General features: G+C 45.0%; 1 protein-coding gene across 3 annotated transcripts in view; it reads right to left on the bottom strand.

The window, feature by feature from the left end:
* The window catches only part of LOC148017635 (WUSCHEL-related homeobox 8-like), a 166105-nt gene extending 151958 nt beyond the window's left edge, over positions 1-14147 (bottom strand). The window contains exons 1-2 of one of the 3 annotated variants that reach the window (XM_087663200.1): positions 13891-14147; positions 13087-13571 (exon numbers count right to left, since the gene is read on the bottom strand). In XM_087663200.1, the coding sequence (XP_087519326.1) occupies positions 13087-13432 (346 nt within the window). In that variant the 5' untranslated portion in view covers positions 13433-13571; positions 13891-14147. The remainder of the gene's footprint in view (positions 1-13086; positions 13572-13890) is intronic. The other 2 variants (XM_087663199.1, XM_087663201.1) reach the window with 2 other exon arrangements.
* Positions 14148-15741: the final 1594 nt, after the last annotated feature.

Genomic DNA, 15741 nt, shown 5'->3' with positions numbered 1-15741 from the left:
TTGTTTTTCAGAAGATCTTCCTTATCAGCTTCCCCGAGAAGGCCAGAAGACCATCATATTGATATTATCCCGGGCAGTTCTCCTCCTAATATAGCACCATACCGTGTGAGCCGTCCTCAACAAGAAGAAATCAGAAAGCAAGTCGAAGACCTACTCAACCGTGGGCTAATTAGGCCAAGTAGCTCACCATTTTGTTCACCGGTTCTTCTTGTTCAAAAGAAAGATGGCCCATTCAGGATATGCATTGATTATCGAGCCCTCAACAAAATCACTGTGAAGAATCGGTTTCCTATTCCCAGAATTGACGACATTTTGGATCGTCTAGGAAGCTCAAAGGTTTTCAGCCGCATTGATCTAAAGAGTGGTTATCATCAAATTAGGGTAATACCACAAGTTGTACACAAAACTGCTTTCCGCACTTCATACGGTCTTTATGAATTCTTGGTGGTTTCTTTCGGATTAACCAATGCACCAGCCACCTTTAATCGAATGATGGAGCGCATCTTTAGAGAGCATCGATAATATGTCGGTACTTTCTTTGATGATATTCTTGTCTTTAGCAAGAATGAAGAGGAGCATCATCAACACTTGGAAATTGTTCTACAATTACTACAACAAAATCAACTCTTGGTAAATGGTAAAAAGTGTAAATTTTTCATGCATAAAATAAATTACCTTGGGTATGTCATCTCTTCTGAAGGGATTCAGATGAATCCTGAAAAGATCAGGATAATCCAAGAATGGCCTCATATTCATGATGTACATGAGATGCGATCGTTTCTTGGCTTATGTCCTTGTTACCGCCGCTTCATCAAGCATTTTGCACATATGGCTTTTCCACTTCATGACCTTACAAAGAAAAAGATCTCTTTCCAATGGAAGGAAAAAGAGAAGGCAGCCTTCATAAGGCTAAAAACAGCTCTTACTTCTGGACCTATTCTTATCATTCCAGATCTGGTAAAACCATTTGTGGTGGAAGCAGATGCTTGTGGTGATTGTATTGGTGTAGTGCTAAATCAAGAAGGCCATGCCGTAGCCTTTGAAAGCCACCGTCTAAATGATGTGGAGAAAAGGTATGACATTTATGAAAAGGAGCTCTTAGCAGTGATTCATGCTTTAAAGATATGGAAACATTATCTTTTAGGCAATGAATTCCTTATTAAAACTGATCATCAAAGCTTGAAGTATTTCAAGACTCAAAAGCATTTGCAGGAGAAACATGCAAGATGGGAAAATTTCTTGTCTATGTTTCATTTTCAAATTATGTACACTCCAGGGAAACAAAATATAGTTGCTGATGCAATTTCTAGAGTGCCTCGCATTGCAACTATTACAGTGGCTCATCATGAAGATTTTCAAACGATGAAGAATACTTATGATGAAGATACTGATTTTGCAGCAATTTGGTCAAATTTACAGCAAGGAGGTTCTCATCCAGATTATTCCATCAAAGACGGTTACCTTCTCATGAACAATCGCCTTTGTGTCACTCTTCCTGTTCGACAAAAGGTGCTTAAAGAAAGTCATGAACCCCCTTATGCAGGGCATAGAGGGAGGGCAGCCACTCTAAGTGCAATTGAGCGCTACTTTTATTGGCCAACATTACGAAGAGATACACATAACTTCATTGAGGCTTGTCTGGTATGCCAAAAATCCAAATATGATAAGCAGAAGATTCCAGGATTGTTGCAACTTCTTCCAGTGCCCAAAGATCCATGGGAATCTATCACAATGGATTTCATCTCAGGTATTCCAAGAACACCTCAAGCTCATGATATGATTTGGGTCATAATTGATAGATTCAGCAAACAATCACATTTTATTCCATGTCATAAAACATTGAAATCCGCACAAGCTGCAAGACTTTTCATTCAACATATCTTCAGATTACATGGTATGCCTTCTGAGATCATTTCAGATAGAGACTCCAAATTCACAAGTAACTTTTGGCGTGCTTTATTTGAGAATTTGGGAACCACTTTAAAGTTCTCCTCAGCTTTTTATCCTCAAACTGACGGCCAAACAGAGGTGATGAATCTCACTCTTTTGGATATGTTGAAAGCTTATGTTAGTGAACATAAGTCACAATGGGAGAAATATCTTCCATTATTGGAGTTTGCTTACAACAATACAGTGCACTCATCCACAGGGAAAGCTCCAAATGAAATAGTACAGGGTAAAATATTCCTCCCCCAATTATTCGCACTAAAGATAAGATTTTTGCTGCTAATGAGTTTGCTTCAGATTTAAAACCGCAAAGGATCAAGTTCGAGCCACTATCAAAGTTGCCCAAGAGCGACAAAAGAAGCAAGCAGATAAACGAAGAAGACCTTTGGCTTTTGAAAAAGGTCAATATGTCTTGCTAAAGTTTGATAAAAGTAGGCTCAAATAAGGTTCTGGTCAAAATTCATCTTTTCCAAAGCTCTCCAGTAGATACTTTGGACCCTTCAAAGTGATTGAGAAAATAAATGAAGTTTCTTATCGACTTGAGCTTCCTGCTCATTGGAAAATACACGACGCTTTTCATGTAAGTTTGCTAAAACCTTACATAGGACCAGAACCAAAGGAACCCATTACTGAAGATCCCCCAGAAGTTGAAGAAATAGAGCAACTCTTGGAACCTGAAAAGATTTTGTTTCTAAAGGATCGAACCACGAGAAGTGGCCTTGTGACACGAAAATTCTTACTAAAATTCAAGAATCTACCCACAACAGATGCACAGTGGGTACATGACAAATTCATGAAGGATTACCCAAATATTCTACAGCAATATCAAGAAGCTTTTCAGCTAAGGACAGCTGAATAAAAGCCAAAGGGCTATCACAACTCTATAGAAACAGAATTTGTATCCTTTTTCATTAATTTGTCTATATAATGATTTATTAAATTTATTTCCTTTGCACTAATTAGATATAAAGAAAAGTGCATTGGAGCTTGCCACTGATGAGTGGTCACAGGTTATGGTGGACCCACGCGGTGGGTTAGAGAAAAGATAGTTCACACTTCCACCTATATGGCCCGATTGGGCGCCTGTGACTAGAACTCACGCATATCAGGGTTAGACTCGCACACAGAAAGGATTGATGCCTTGAAGTGTGGGCTAGATCCACCAGAACAGATAGTTACAATCAACAAGATGGCATGATCATGAAATGCTTGTATAATATGCATGTGTGGGCTGAAAGCTTAAAATGCACATTTCTTTGCATAGGAAAGTCACATGAAGATTCGGATACCATTTTTGCGATGTACACGAAAAAAGCTTTCATATGACACCCATATTGGGAGGGTCTCTAAATTTTACGAGATCCCTAAATTTTAGAAGGTCCCTAATTTTAGGAGCCTCGAATTAGCCTAAAAATGCTAGTCCTAAAAAATAGGGATGTCATTCTAAAAATAGTAAGTTCTGTACTCTGACTATGCTTACTAAATTTGGTTGTTTCTATTCTTGACAGTATTCAACCCAAAAAGGAAGGCCATAGAGAAGAGACAAGTGTCAAGACACTTGTCACACAAGTTTCTGTGAGAGTGCGCAACGGAAGAAGAACACGAACACAGAGGAGAGGAGAGAGAAAGCAGAGAGTGAAGGAAGAAAGTCTGCACTGACTGAGATGAATGCTGAATACACTGGAATGGACAGAACAGTCCCTGCACGCAGCCCGGAGCGTCAGTGAGGGAACCAGGACAGACTGGAAGCAGTGGCAGCACCAATGCCGGAGACGGAGGCGACGGGAGCAGTGCTGTACCTGCAGAGCATAATGCTGGACTGACTGGGGGGGCTGATATAAATAGCCCCCAGGCCAGCAAACTGGCCGACCTGGCCAGATTTGGCCGACCAGCCAGATCTGGCCGACTTTGGCCAGATCTGGCCGACTGCCCAGAAAATGGGCAGTCTGGACAAAAAACAGCCCAGTTTGGGCTGTAACACACCCAGGGCTGCTAGCTAACTAGGGCAGCCACCAAAATGACCTGACAAAGCTCCTCTGTCTCCTGTCAGACTCTGACAGGAGCTCACAACCAGGAGATGACAGACTGAGACTGAAGAAGAGCAGGCTAACACCCCCTCTCAACTCCTGGGAGAGTCTGAAGACCCAAGAACCGCATGTGATGAAGCAAAGAAGCCTGAGGCAACGGCTTCGTAAAGAGATCAGCTGCATTGGCCGCCGTAGGACAATAGACCACCACCAGCTCCGAATCCACGATCCGCTCTCGAACATAGTGATACTGAACCTCAATGTGCTTCGTGCGAGCATGAAACACCAGGTTCTTGGCCAGAGCAAGAGCACTCTGGTTATCCACGCGCAGCTTCGTAGGTCCGGTCTGGGAAAAGCCAATCTCCGCGAGTAGGCAACGGAGCCAAACTGCCTCCATAGCGGTCGAACATAGGGCCCGATACTCAGCCTCTGTAGAAGAAAGTGCCACAGTAGGCTGCTTCTTGCTGCTCCAAGAGACAGCACCAGATCCAAGGGTGAAAGCATAACCTGTAGTGGATCGTCTCGAATCCACATCACCTGCCCAGTCAGAATCACTCCATCCAGAAAGGGTAATCCCTTCTCCATACATGATCCCGAAGGATCGAGTCCCCTGCAAATAGCGAAGAACCCGCAAGGCCACCTGCTAGTGATCCTGGGTAGGAGTCTGCATAAAAGAAGACAATAAAGCCACCACAAAAGAGATATCCGGCCGAGTGTGAAGCAGCCAGATAAGAAAGCCGACAAGGCACCTGTAACGGGTGGGATCGGTAAGAGGAACTCCAGCTGTCAAAAGCTTGGACTCGGGGTCCATGGGGCACGAGATAGGCCGACACTCAGCCATATCAAACTCCGAAAGAAGCTCGGAGATGTACCTGTGCTGCGAGATAAAAATGCCCTGTGCCATCTGATAGATCTCCAGACCTAGAAAGAAGTGAAGGATCCCTAGATCTGTCATGTCAAACTCCTACTGAAGAATGAACCGTGTATGCTCCACCTGCTGAGTGTCGCTCCCGGTGATGATAAGATCATCCACATATAGGATAAGAAACACCGAAAGGGAATCCACAACCCGTAAGTAGAGGTTGGGATCATAAGCGGAGCGCGCAAAGCCACTCTGTAGAAAGAAGCGGTCAATCCGCTGGTACCAAGCACAAGGAGCCTGCTTTAGGCCATAAAGAGCCTTCCGCAGCCTGTAGACATGATCCTCCTTCCCCTGCACAAGAAAACCAGGAAGCTGTGAAACATAAATCTCCTCCTCAAGAACGCCATTCAGAAAAGCAGACTTGATGTCCATCTAGTAGACAGGCCAACGGTGGTGAGCAGCAAGAGCCAAAAGAACTCGGATGGTAGACATCCTGGCTGTAGGAGCAAAAGTCTCAAAGTAGTCCAATCCTGCACGCTATGCAAAACCCTGGCAACAAGCCTAGCCTTATGCTTGTCCAAGGAGCCATCTGCAAGATATTTGGTCTTAAAGACCCATTTCACACCAATCACCTTCCGTTTCGCGGGACGCGGTACAAGCTCCCACGTATGGTTTCGCTCGATGGAATCGAGCTCGGCCTGCATAGCATGTCTCCAAATATCATGTGCAAGAGCCTCCTCCACGGTGGAAGGTTCGAAATCCTGAAGAATCTGTGACATAAGAGCATAGTTCACACATAGGGAACTGTCCCGCTGGGCCTGTAAACGTGCTGAGCGACGTGGACCTGTAGAAGAAGCAGGAAAGTGAGTAACACCTGAATCTTGCATGAGCCGGCGATACCATAAAGGAATCCTGAGAGACTCCTGTGACTGTGAGGGAGACCGGGGGGTCTCCGGAACCTGTAAAGCACCCAAATCGGAGAGGGATTCCCCCTCACCGAATGAAGGTAGATCCTCTGCATCTGAAGAAGGCTGTATATCCCGTGAAGATCCCGAAGTGGCGGTAGAAGAGCTCGTAGTAGACGAAGGCACATCCACCAAAGGGAAAAGGAAAGCCGAAGGAGGAGGAATAGGGGGGGGTGCTAAGGGGCATCCTAGAAGGAAGTGAAGGGAGAGAAGGTGGGGGGGGGAGGGGTCCCGTCGATGATGAAGAAACATCTGTAATAGAACCATCAATTGGATCCTCAGAGGCCGAAGCCTCATCAAAGATCACATCCCTGCTCACCTCAACCGTCCGCGTCGTCGGGTCATAGAGCCGATATCCCTTCGTGGTCGTACTATAACCAACGAAGATAAGCTTTCGCGACTTAGAGTCGAACTTCGTCTTCCTCTTCTTCTTGTCCACATGGACAAAAGCATCGCACCCAAAGATGCGAAAATGGGACACGGAAGGCTTCTTCCCAAAGAAAGCCTCATACGGAGTCATGTCCTGTAATGCCGAAGTCGGAGAGCGGTTGCGAATATGCACCGCTGTAGCCACCGCCTCACCCCAAAGGAAATGAGGAAGACTCCTATGCTCCAGCATAGATCGGGCCATCTCAATCATGGTCCGATTCGCACGCTCCACCACACCATTCTCGGATGGTGTGTTCGGATGGAAATACTCCACCCTAATACCATGATCCCTGCAAAACTGAGAGAAAAGGTGAGAAGTGAACTCGCCACCGTGATCAACTCGAACACCACGAACCTTGGAAGTTGTTTGGGTCTCCACAAACACCTGCCACTCACAAAAACGGGAGTACGCCTCGCTCTTGTACTCCAAGAAATAAGGCCACATATAACGACTAAAGTCGTCCACAATCAGCATCAAATACTTGGCCTTCCCAAGGGAGGCCGTGCCCATAGGTCCGCAAAGGTCGGTATGGACCAACTCAAGCGGAGAAGTAGCCCGCCTAGAAGCAACCTGCGGGTGAGGCTGCCGGTGCTGCTTGCCCCTCAAGCAGCTAGGGCACAAAGTGTGAAGAGGAGGGAAATCAGGAAGTCCCTCCACCATCTTCCTCCGAGAAGCGCGGCGAAGAGAATCGAGGTTCAAATGACCATACCGAGCATGCCAAAGCAGCCCAAGCTCATGGGAAGTCCACGCAGCCAAGGCTGTGAGCGTATAAAGCCCACCCTCCTGTGTACCTGTCCAAAGAGCATCACCCGTAGAAGCATCCTCCACTGTGACTGCATCCTGAGTAAAAATGACTCGGGTACCTAACTGAGTAAGGCCATGCACAGATAATAGGTTAAAACCCAAATCAGGGACATAGAGAACTTTGGCGGAGGAAGACCGCCTGTCAGAAAACATAGGTAAAGTTCCCACGCCTCGAACAGGAACTGTAGAATTGTCACCAATGGTAACTGTACCCCCTCTGGAACGAAGATCCTGAAGCCAATCCTGACGGAAGGTCATATGTGAAGATACTCCACTGTCGACGAGCCAAGGCTCCTCCTGTGTGGTAGAAGCTAGGGCAGTGTCTTCCTCAACAAAGACATGCACAAACGCAGATTCTGTTGTGGCTGGGGCCGCCTTCGAGTCCTTCTCCTTAGGCTTCAGATGGGGATACTTCTACCAACACTTCTCCTCGGGATGAGTGCCCTTCCCACAATGGGGACACTTGGGCTTCTTCTCCTTCGCATCCTTCTTTGTCCTCCTCCTCCTTGTCCTTGGCCTTCTCCTTCTTTTGTTTCTTCTTCTTGCCGCCACCTGTGCCGGCCGTAAATGCCTTGGTGGAGCCACTGGCTCCCACCTCTTTGAGACGCTCGTCATGCTCCAAGACAAGCGGGGAAAGTTCCTCCCATAGGAGTGTCTCACGGGTCCTCGAAGTGATGAGGCTGGTGTAGAAGACATCATAACGGGGTGATGGCAGCTGAGTCAACAGAATCATCACCATATCCTCAGACGATATCAGACGACCAAGAGAGGCTAGCTCGCCTCGCATATCCTCCATCTTCGTGATGTGCTCCTTCATGGAAGAAGAACCATCAAGACTGAGCATCCGCAACTTCTTCTCCAGGAAAATCTTGTGAGCAAATGTCTTGTGCTGATACAAAGATGCAAGCTTTGTCCACACTTCCGCCGCGGTCTGTAACCTGTGAACATGTACAAGAACAGAATCATGGAGACTCATAAAAAGAAAGGAACGGGCTCGAGAGTTGAGCCTATCCCATAAGGCTGCACGGTCCAGAGAGGTGCCATCGGACGAATCCACGGGGGGTCGGTCGATGGGCGAAGAAACAAGCTCCCAAAGGTCAAAGGTATCAAGGATGCAAGCCACCTTGCATGACCATAAGGAGTAGTTGGAACCATCCAACTTATCTTCCTTCGGAAAGGAAGGGAAAATCGGCACCTGTATAGAGGGAATCAAGGAAAGCATCCGCACATCTGAAGCAGTCTTCACTGAAGAAACCTTCGCAGTAGATGGAACCCTCTGAGATGCATGGACTGAAGAAGGACGAGTGCGAGGAGGTTCTTACCGATGTCGAACTTCACAATAATCCTGCCTCCGCTCAGAGAAATGATGAGAGAGAAGCTCATCCTCTGAGTCTTCAAAGCCTGAAAACTGGTAAGACATCTTCCAATCTGCAAAATACCAAAGAAAGTTGTGCCGCTGTCGAAATAGGACCAGCAATGTGGTCACCAACCACCAAGACGCAGGCAGGGAGAGCCTACAAACACCTGGATCTGCAAAACGCAAAGAGAACTGATGTCGCACACCAGAGAAGAGGCCACCAGCACCAGGAAACAGCCCGGACAGAGGTCTCCAGCAGGAAAAGGGCCGCCTGAGGTGGTAGCGACCTACAGAACAGCAAAACGCACCCTGTAGGGAGGTCACCCAGCAGCAGGAGGGGCAGCCTGGTGGAAAACGCAGGGATGCTGCGTCGCTGGATGACGTGGCAGCCTCTGCAGTCAGCGTGGACAACAAAACGCAGGCTGAACAGCCTCCTGTAGCAGTCGCCTGGCTGTGGTTGATCTGTTGGCAGCAACAGCAGGGTATCTCACTCCTGAGGGTATGTCCTCCGTGCTCTCAATCAGGCGATGATACCATGTGAGAGTTCGCAACGGAAGAACACGAACACAGAGGAGAGGAGAGAGAAAGCAAAGAGTGAAGGAAGAAAGTCTGCACTGACTGAGATGAATGCTGAATACACTGGAATGGACAAAACAGTCCCTGCACGCAGCCCGGAGCGTCAGTGAGGGAACCAGGACAGACTGGAAGCAGTGGCAGCACCAATGCCGGAGACGGAGGCGACGGGAGCAGTGCTGTACCTGCAGAGCATAATGCTGGACTGACTGGGGGGGCTGATATAAATAGCCCCCAGGCCAGCAAACTGGCCGACCTGGCCAGATTTGGCCGACCAGCCAGATCTGGCCGACTTTGGCCAGATCTGGCCGACTGCCCAGAAAATGGGCAGTCTGGACAAAAAACAGCCCAGTTTGGGCTGTAACACACCCAGGGCTGCTAGCTAACTAGGGCAGCCACCAAAATGACCTGACAGAGCTCCTCTGTCTCCTGTCAGACTCTGACAGGAGCTCACAACCAGGAGATGACAGACTGAGACTGAAGAAGAGCACGCTAACAGTTTCCAAGTGTCCCACTACTTGTCACATCTCATGACATGTGGCTGGACACTTGTCTTGTGCTACTCCACTTTCCCCTTTTATACTAGCTCTCCCCTCTCCTATAAATAAGAGCTCGTTTTTCTTCATTCAACATCATTTTTCTTTGCTGTAAACTCATGTACAGCACCCACAGATAGCCAGAAACTGGCCCCATCCATCCCCATCATCATCCCCCACTTCTCCATTATCAAATTCCTCCATATTCCCTCTTCTATCATGCTATTTTACAGGACAGCAAGCTTGTAAATTCATTACAGCACCTCCTTCTTGAGCTCTTTCTTCCATTTTAGCAACAAGAAGCAAGCCCTATCCATGTACTGCTGATCAACGATGGAGAAAGGCTGATTTTCCCTTTTTCTTCTCTCATACTGTAAAGAAATCAGTTCTTATCATTGCATAATAGATAATGCATGTGTGTTTGTACATCTTTGCATGATCTTGTGAGAGTGAGAAAGAACTTCTTCTCACTCTCAGGTTGATTGTAACTGAGCTCTTCCCTAAGGGACTTGGGTTGAGCAGGAATACATTCCTTCGGGGGGGGTTTGCCGGTCTTCAACCCTCAATCTTGTCTCCATTACTTTTACATTTTCATGGCTGTAATTTTGTGAGTAATTTTCATTTTGAGCTTTAAGTGTTCATTCTCTTTTATATTAAATCTCGAAAACAAGCGAATATCATAATTGTTAAGCATACTACGTTGTTCGGGGCGTTTACAATAGACCTCCTAAAATTTAGGGATCTCGTAAAATTTAGGGACCCCCCCCAATATGGGTGTCATATGAAAGCTTTTTCCGTATACATCGCAAAAATGGTATCCGAATCTTCATGTGACTTTCCTATGCAAAGAAATGTGCATTTCAAGCTTTCAGCCCACACATGCACATTATACAAGCATTTCATAATCATGCCATCTTGTTGATTGTAACTGTCTGTTCTGGTGGATCTAGCCCACACTTCAAGGCATCAATCCTTTCTGTGTGCGAGTCTAACCCTGATATGCGTGAATTCTAGTCACAGGCGCCCAATCGGGCCATATAGGTGGAAGTGTGAACTATCTTTTCTCTAACCCACCGCGTGGGTCCACCATACCTGTGACCACTCATCAGTGGCCAGCTCCAATGCACTTTTCTTTATATCTAATTAGTGCAAAGGAAATAAATTTAATAAATCATTATATAGACAAATTAATGAAAAAGGATACAAATTCTGCTTCTATAGAGTTGTGACAGTATGTGCCTATGTTACACATTTATGAACACTTATCAAGTTGCACACACTTTCGGGTGTGAACACCCCTTATAACCCTAAGGTTTAAGGGTTGTACTTTGTACTTTCAGGTTACACTCTTTCAGTCTATTGCATTGGGTGTCGTGCTTCACTCTCCACACTGTCTACCGCACTCTTAGTTGAGCTTCAATCCTCTCAGCCTCTCACACTGGACAACTTAAAAGAATATCTCCACCACCCTTGCGATTGTAATATCCCTCCAGACAGCACATAGCAGCAACTTTGGTCCAATGCCTTGGTCTCTTTGGGGTGGGACCTTTTGGGTCCAATCACAAAGCCTATTCTTCATCTCCCTTGAGATACCATTTTGGACCTAAGAGAGGGTGTTGATGCTACTACTAATTAGCACTAAACTTAATCTCATAATTTTGGCTAGCCTTTGCAGTTCTCATACAACCCCAAAAGACATTCTAAATATTTTCGAATCTAAATTAGACAATAGAAAGATTTTGGTAGGACAAATGACTCAAAAAGTTTTTTAATATAAAAGGAAGTATGTGCATGATCGCTTTTCTCATCCCTATTCCTTACATCATCATGCTCTCTGTCTCCCTGTGTTTTCATCGCAACTATCATCACATCATTGCTGCCATTATCATCACCTTGCTGCACCAGATATATCAGCGCCAGCCCTCTCCCCACAAATGGCATCCACCCTAGCTTGGCAACTGCAGCTGCTGTTGGTGACACCTCTCCCAGCTTGGTAACATGATCCCCTGCTGTTCAGGCCTACTGCTGCTGCATTTTCAGCCTTGCAAACTTCTGTACAGCAGACTCCCCTCTGACAACCCCTTACAGCTGCATTTGCTGGCCTGCATCTCTCACTGCTGGTGGTCTGCATTCAAGTAGTTGCATGTGCTGTTTCAGCTGAAGGATTCCTGCACTTTGCTGATTTTCTGCACTCCCACAGCCTCAGAAACATCATCCTCACATACGCCATTGACTGTGATCCACAATACTTGGGATCCATTCTGGAGGACAACACTCTCCTTCAGCATCCCTTGGCCTGCTCTTAGAGACTGACTGTTGGACAGCCTTCCACTCCATGAGCTCTCCACTTGTATTGCACATGTCTATATCAGTTGTTCACTGAATTCTCTTCTTCTTCTTAACTATCAACCATGTTCTCTCAGTGATCCATTAATCATGTGTTAGTCATAGACGCTGTGATTTACCTATAAACCCTAGTGTTTCCTCACATAATCTGACACATCATTGGCCCATCATTGGGTCCAGCCAACAAATGATCAGATAAGGGCATCGCCCAGGTCCATTACAAAAATGGAGCTAACTGAAATGACTGAGAGCACAAAATATAAAGCTGCAAAAAGTCAGCCATACTAGAGAAACTCTGAGGTGTACTATTGATGATGGTACAACTGACAACTAAAGACACTAGCAGCCAAGATTATTGTTGAACTTTGCAACACATAACCATCTATGACCATTTTTGAAGTCCGATGCTTTGGCCAAATAGGTACACACTGCTTTGACCCCTATTTAGCAATGTTCTCGTCCTAACTTGTAAGCTTATGTGTGTCTGCATGCAGCTACTAGTCTGACTATTATTACAATAGCAGCACTGTTGCGGCAGTCACTATCCAACAACTTGCCTAAGATCTTGTTCTACAGTGTTTACAGCTTTTTAGACAGAAAACTGCAGTGATCTGCTATAAAATAGACCTGTGAATCTGAGGATATGAAATGCTTATTAAAACTTGGGCATGGCAGTCTCAGACCTTACAACTGTTCACTGCAAGGATCCTGTACAATGTATGCTGATGACTGATTTTCATGCTTGATTAGAGGCCCCTGTGACCCCCAGTTTACTTAGGTTGAGTTCAAAAAAAATTGTTCCAGGATGTGCCTATCCAAGTACCTCAGCTGCACATGCCTACCTATATAAACTTAATCTCACAAGAAACATATAAGGATCCTCGATATTCAAGAGAACATTAAACCACACACCTTGCTGTATAATCATGACATCTAAACCAGACTAAGTATATTAATCAATTGTGCCTTGATAGGCTCACAGTACAAACAATAATGCACAGTCCTCCAGCCAATAAGGAAATCCATTCCATTTTTTGGGTGACTGCCAACTCCTGAGGACAAGCACTTGACATGAAGCTTGAAGCAAAATCAAAACAAATAGTCAGTATATCAAACAACCTATGATTGATGAGGTATCCCTAGACAACAATAGTGAATCATGCTCTAGCAGTTGGAAAACAGGGCACATATATAACTTAGCTCTGACTTTTGAGCGCAAGCATTTGGCATGAAGGTCACCTGATAGAGAGTTCTGTTGTGCGACCATGGCCTTGTGCATCTCCACAAGCTGCTTGCATATTGTTGCATAAACGGAAATCTGTCGGCGAAGAGTGTCCAGCTGTTTATCAGTCATCACTTGGCCTTGCACCATGGCATACATCCCTGGCTGTCGTTGTGCCAGATGTGCCCCTTGCATAATGGGAGTTAGAGCAGAGCCAGCATCGGCTGGGCAATTTAGTGGAGAAATCTGACCGTTGCCGCCAGCTGGAGGACCCTTGTGGGGTATGTCTTTGCTTGACATTCCTCTGTTGTCTATGGGGTTCGCATTGCCATCAAAAATCCGGGGAGGTGCGGGTGGCTCCATTCATGTCAGGCAACTATCTCCTACTACAGCGTTGCACTGTCACACTTCTGCTCGGATGGCTTGACAGTACGGTCACCTCTGTTTCCCAAGCAAGGAGCTCCAGATCGTATTATTTCCAAATAAAGGTATAGGTATTCGTCTACAAGAAGAACCCAAAGGGAGAAGAGGGGTCATTGGGTGCAGCCATTGGAAGTTCAAAAGGTGGGGAGGGGGGATTATCTAGAGATGGGTGAATCTGGAATCTGGATTTTGTGTGTGTGTGTGTGTGTGTGTGTGTGTGTGTGTGTGTGTGGCTGGCTGGCTGATCAGAGCAGCCCAAAGGTAACAGAACGCATCATGGCCAATTGGCCGTAGCCACCTTTTGTTGCCTATCGCTACGGGACAAAAAAAGAGAAAGCATACCAACAAGCAGACAGAAAGTAGACAAAAGGAGCTTCAGGAAGGAAGCGCTACTTTACCATGTTTCGAAGCAAGGGAACCCTGAATTGCCAACGGAATGCTGTATCGCCTCCCGCAGTGAGGTATCGCGACGCACGCACAGACGCAATGTGTGTGTGTGTGTATGTAGGCGCGTGTGTTTTTGTTAGTGGTCAGCTTTGACTTCCCCCAACATGCAGCGGTAGCAGCAGCAGTAGTAGTAGTAGTAGTAGTAGTATATAGACATTTTCGCAGCACGTAGGCGGCCTTCAATCAAAATGCCACCCTTTAGCGTAACGCATGACCTAATTTTACATTGTCCCGACTAGGAGCTCAAAAGGATCTTAGAGTAGGTTAAACCAAGTGAAGAGCGTGAGATCCTTCAAGCATGTTGTAACTATATTTTACTATTGCATATTTTTCTAAAAAAATTATCATGAGTTTTTCATAACTTAGGAACATGATGTCGTATTGAATCTTCAAGAGCAAGAGAATCCTTCTCTTTTTGGGCCTTTTGTGCCCTAATTTCAAACCCTATCCTTCTTTTTCGTTTCTACATTTTGTTATGATTTCACTACCATTTCTTGTCCTTGCATGCAAATTACGAAGCTATTGTGCACAACTTAATAAGTGATGTTTTATTCCAAGTCTCACAACCACCCACCCCTTCTCAAGGCTCAAATCTACTCATTAATAAAGTTTAATATGCTTGTTAAATGCTAGGCTATTGTATTTAGAGAAAGGGATTGATGAGGATACTCGCTACCTAAGAGGGAGCTCATGCATGGTCATCCTAATTCAAAGCTTCCTTTCATGGTTGAACATCAAACCATATACGGCACACATTCAATTGGTGAAGGTAGGTCGAAGAAATCCCTTTGTTGCAGTTATTCCAAGAACACCCATTAGTTTTAATGTAGGAAAGGCCTAAAAGTCTTTGAGAACACCATTTCGTCCAACAATGTGTTAGAAAGAAATGCATATGAATTATTGCACATAAGCAAATTAGTTACATTACTTTCATTAAAGAGGCAATGAGGTCTTTAGTGTTTCATACACAGGATATGATATATTTCTTCTTTCATCATATTTAGAAGGGAAAGCTTCTGAACCTTATCTTCTAATTAAAGGGTAAACCTATATCAAAATGTTTAGAAAAATGCATTCACATTTTCCCTTGTTTGAAAGGTAAACCATTAAAAAATATGGACCTTTAAGTAGATTCTCTCAAGATTGCAAGATTTGTAAAGATGAGACCCTTTAATATTATACCTAAAGTATTCATTTACAAGGTATCAAACCTTAAGAGATATGGTGTATAAGAAATCCCTCGTGTAATATGGGATTTACATCATAAACCATATCTTGAACTTGTTCAATTTTGGACCATGGGGCTTTTGGAGTATTCCTCTTGTTGGTTAAGTGACACTTCACACACAAGTGTGTGTGTGTGTGTGTGTGTGTGTGCGCGCGCGTGCGGGCGTGCACACACATGCACGCCTTTGTATATGTTCATATTGTACATTGGTGCATACTATGGGGAAGGTCTTGTGAGCACACACACACACACACACAAAACCATCGTCATGGAATGTGAATTTAAATTTGTATAGTGGGCACATATAGGCTTTTAGAGAAGTAGAATTTAAATTTTTATAGTGTGCGTACATAGGCCAATAGATGCAGAAATTTTTAAGTACTTACAGTAGTTAGTAAGGGCAAGAAAAGTATGTATCTTCCATACTAATGCATTGTGCAAATATTTCAAAGAAATGTGCATGTACAAAGCAATAATCTAGTAACCAATTAAGTGAGATTGGATATGGCAACTCAATAAGAGGCAAGGGTATCTCAATTAGCAATTCAATTTCCTCTGTATCAGAATCCGGACC

This window comes from Lygodium microphyllum, chromosome 22 (genome assembly GCF_053477565.2).
Source record: "Lygodium microphyllum isolate KBCC chromosome 22, Lygodium_microphyllum_v1.1.10, whole genome shotgun sequence".
Taxonomy (NCBI): Eukaryota; Viridiplantae; Streptophyta; class Polypodiopsida; order Schizaeales; family Lygodiaceae; genus Lygodium; species Lygodium microphyllum.
Note: the sequence above shows the minus strand (reverse complement) of the source record. Positions and strands in the feature narration are given on the sequence as shown.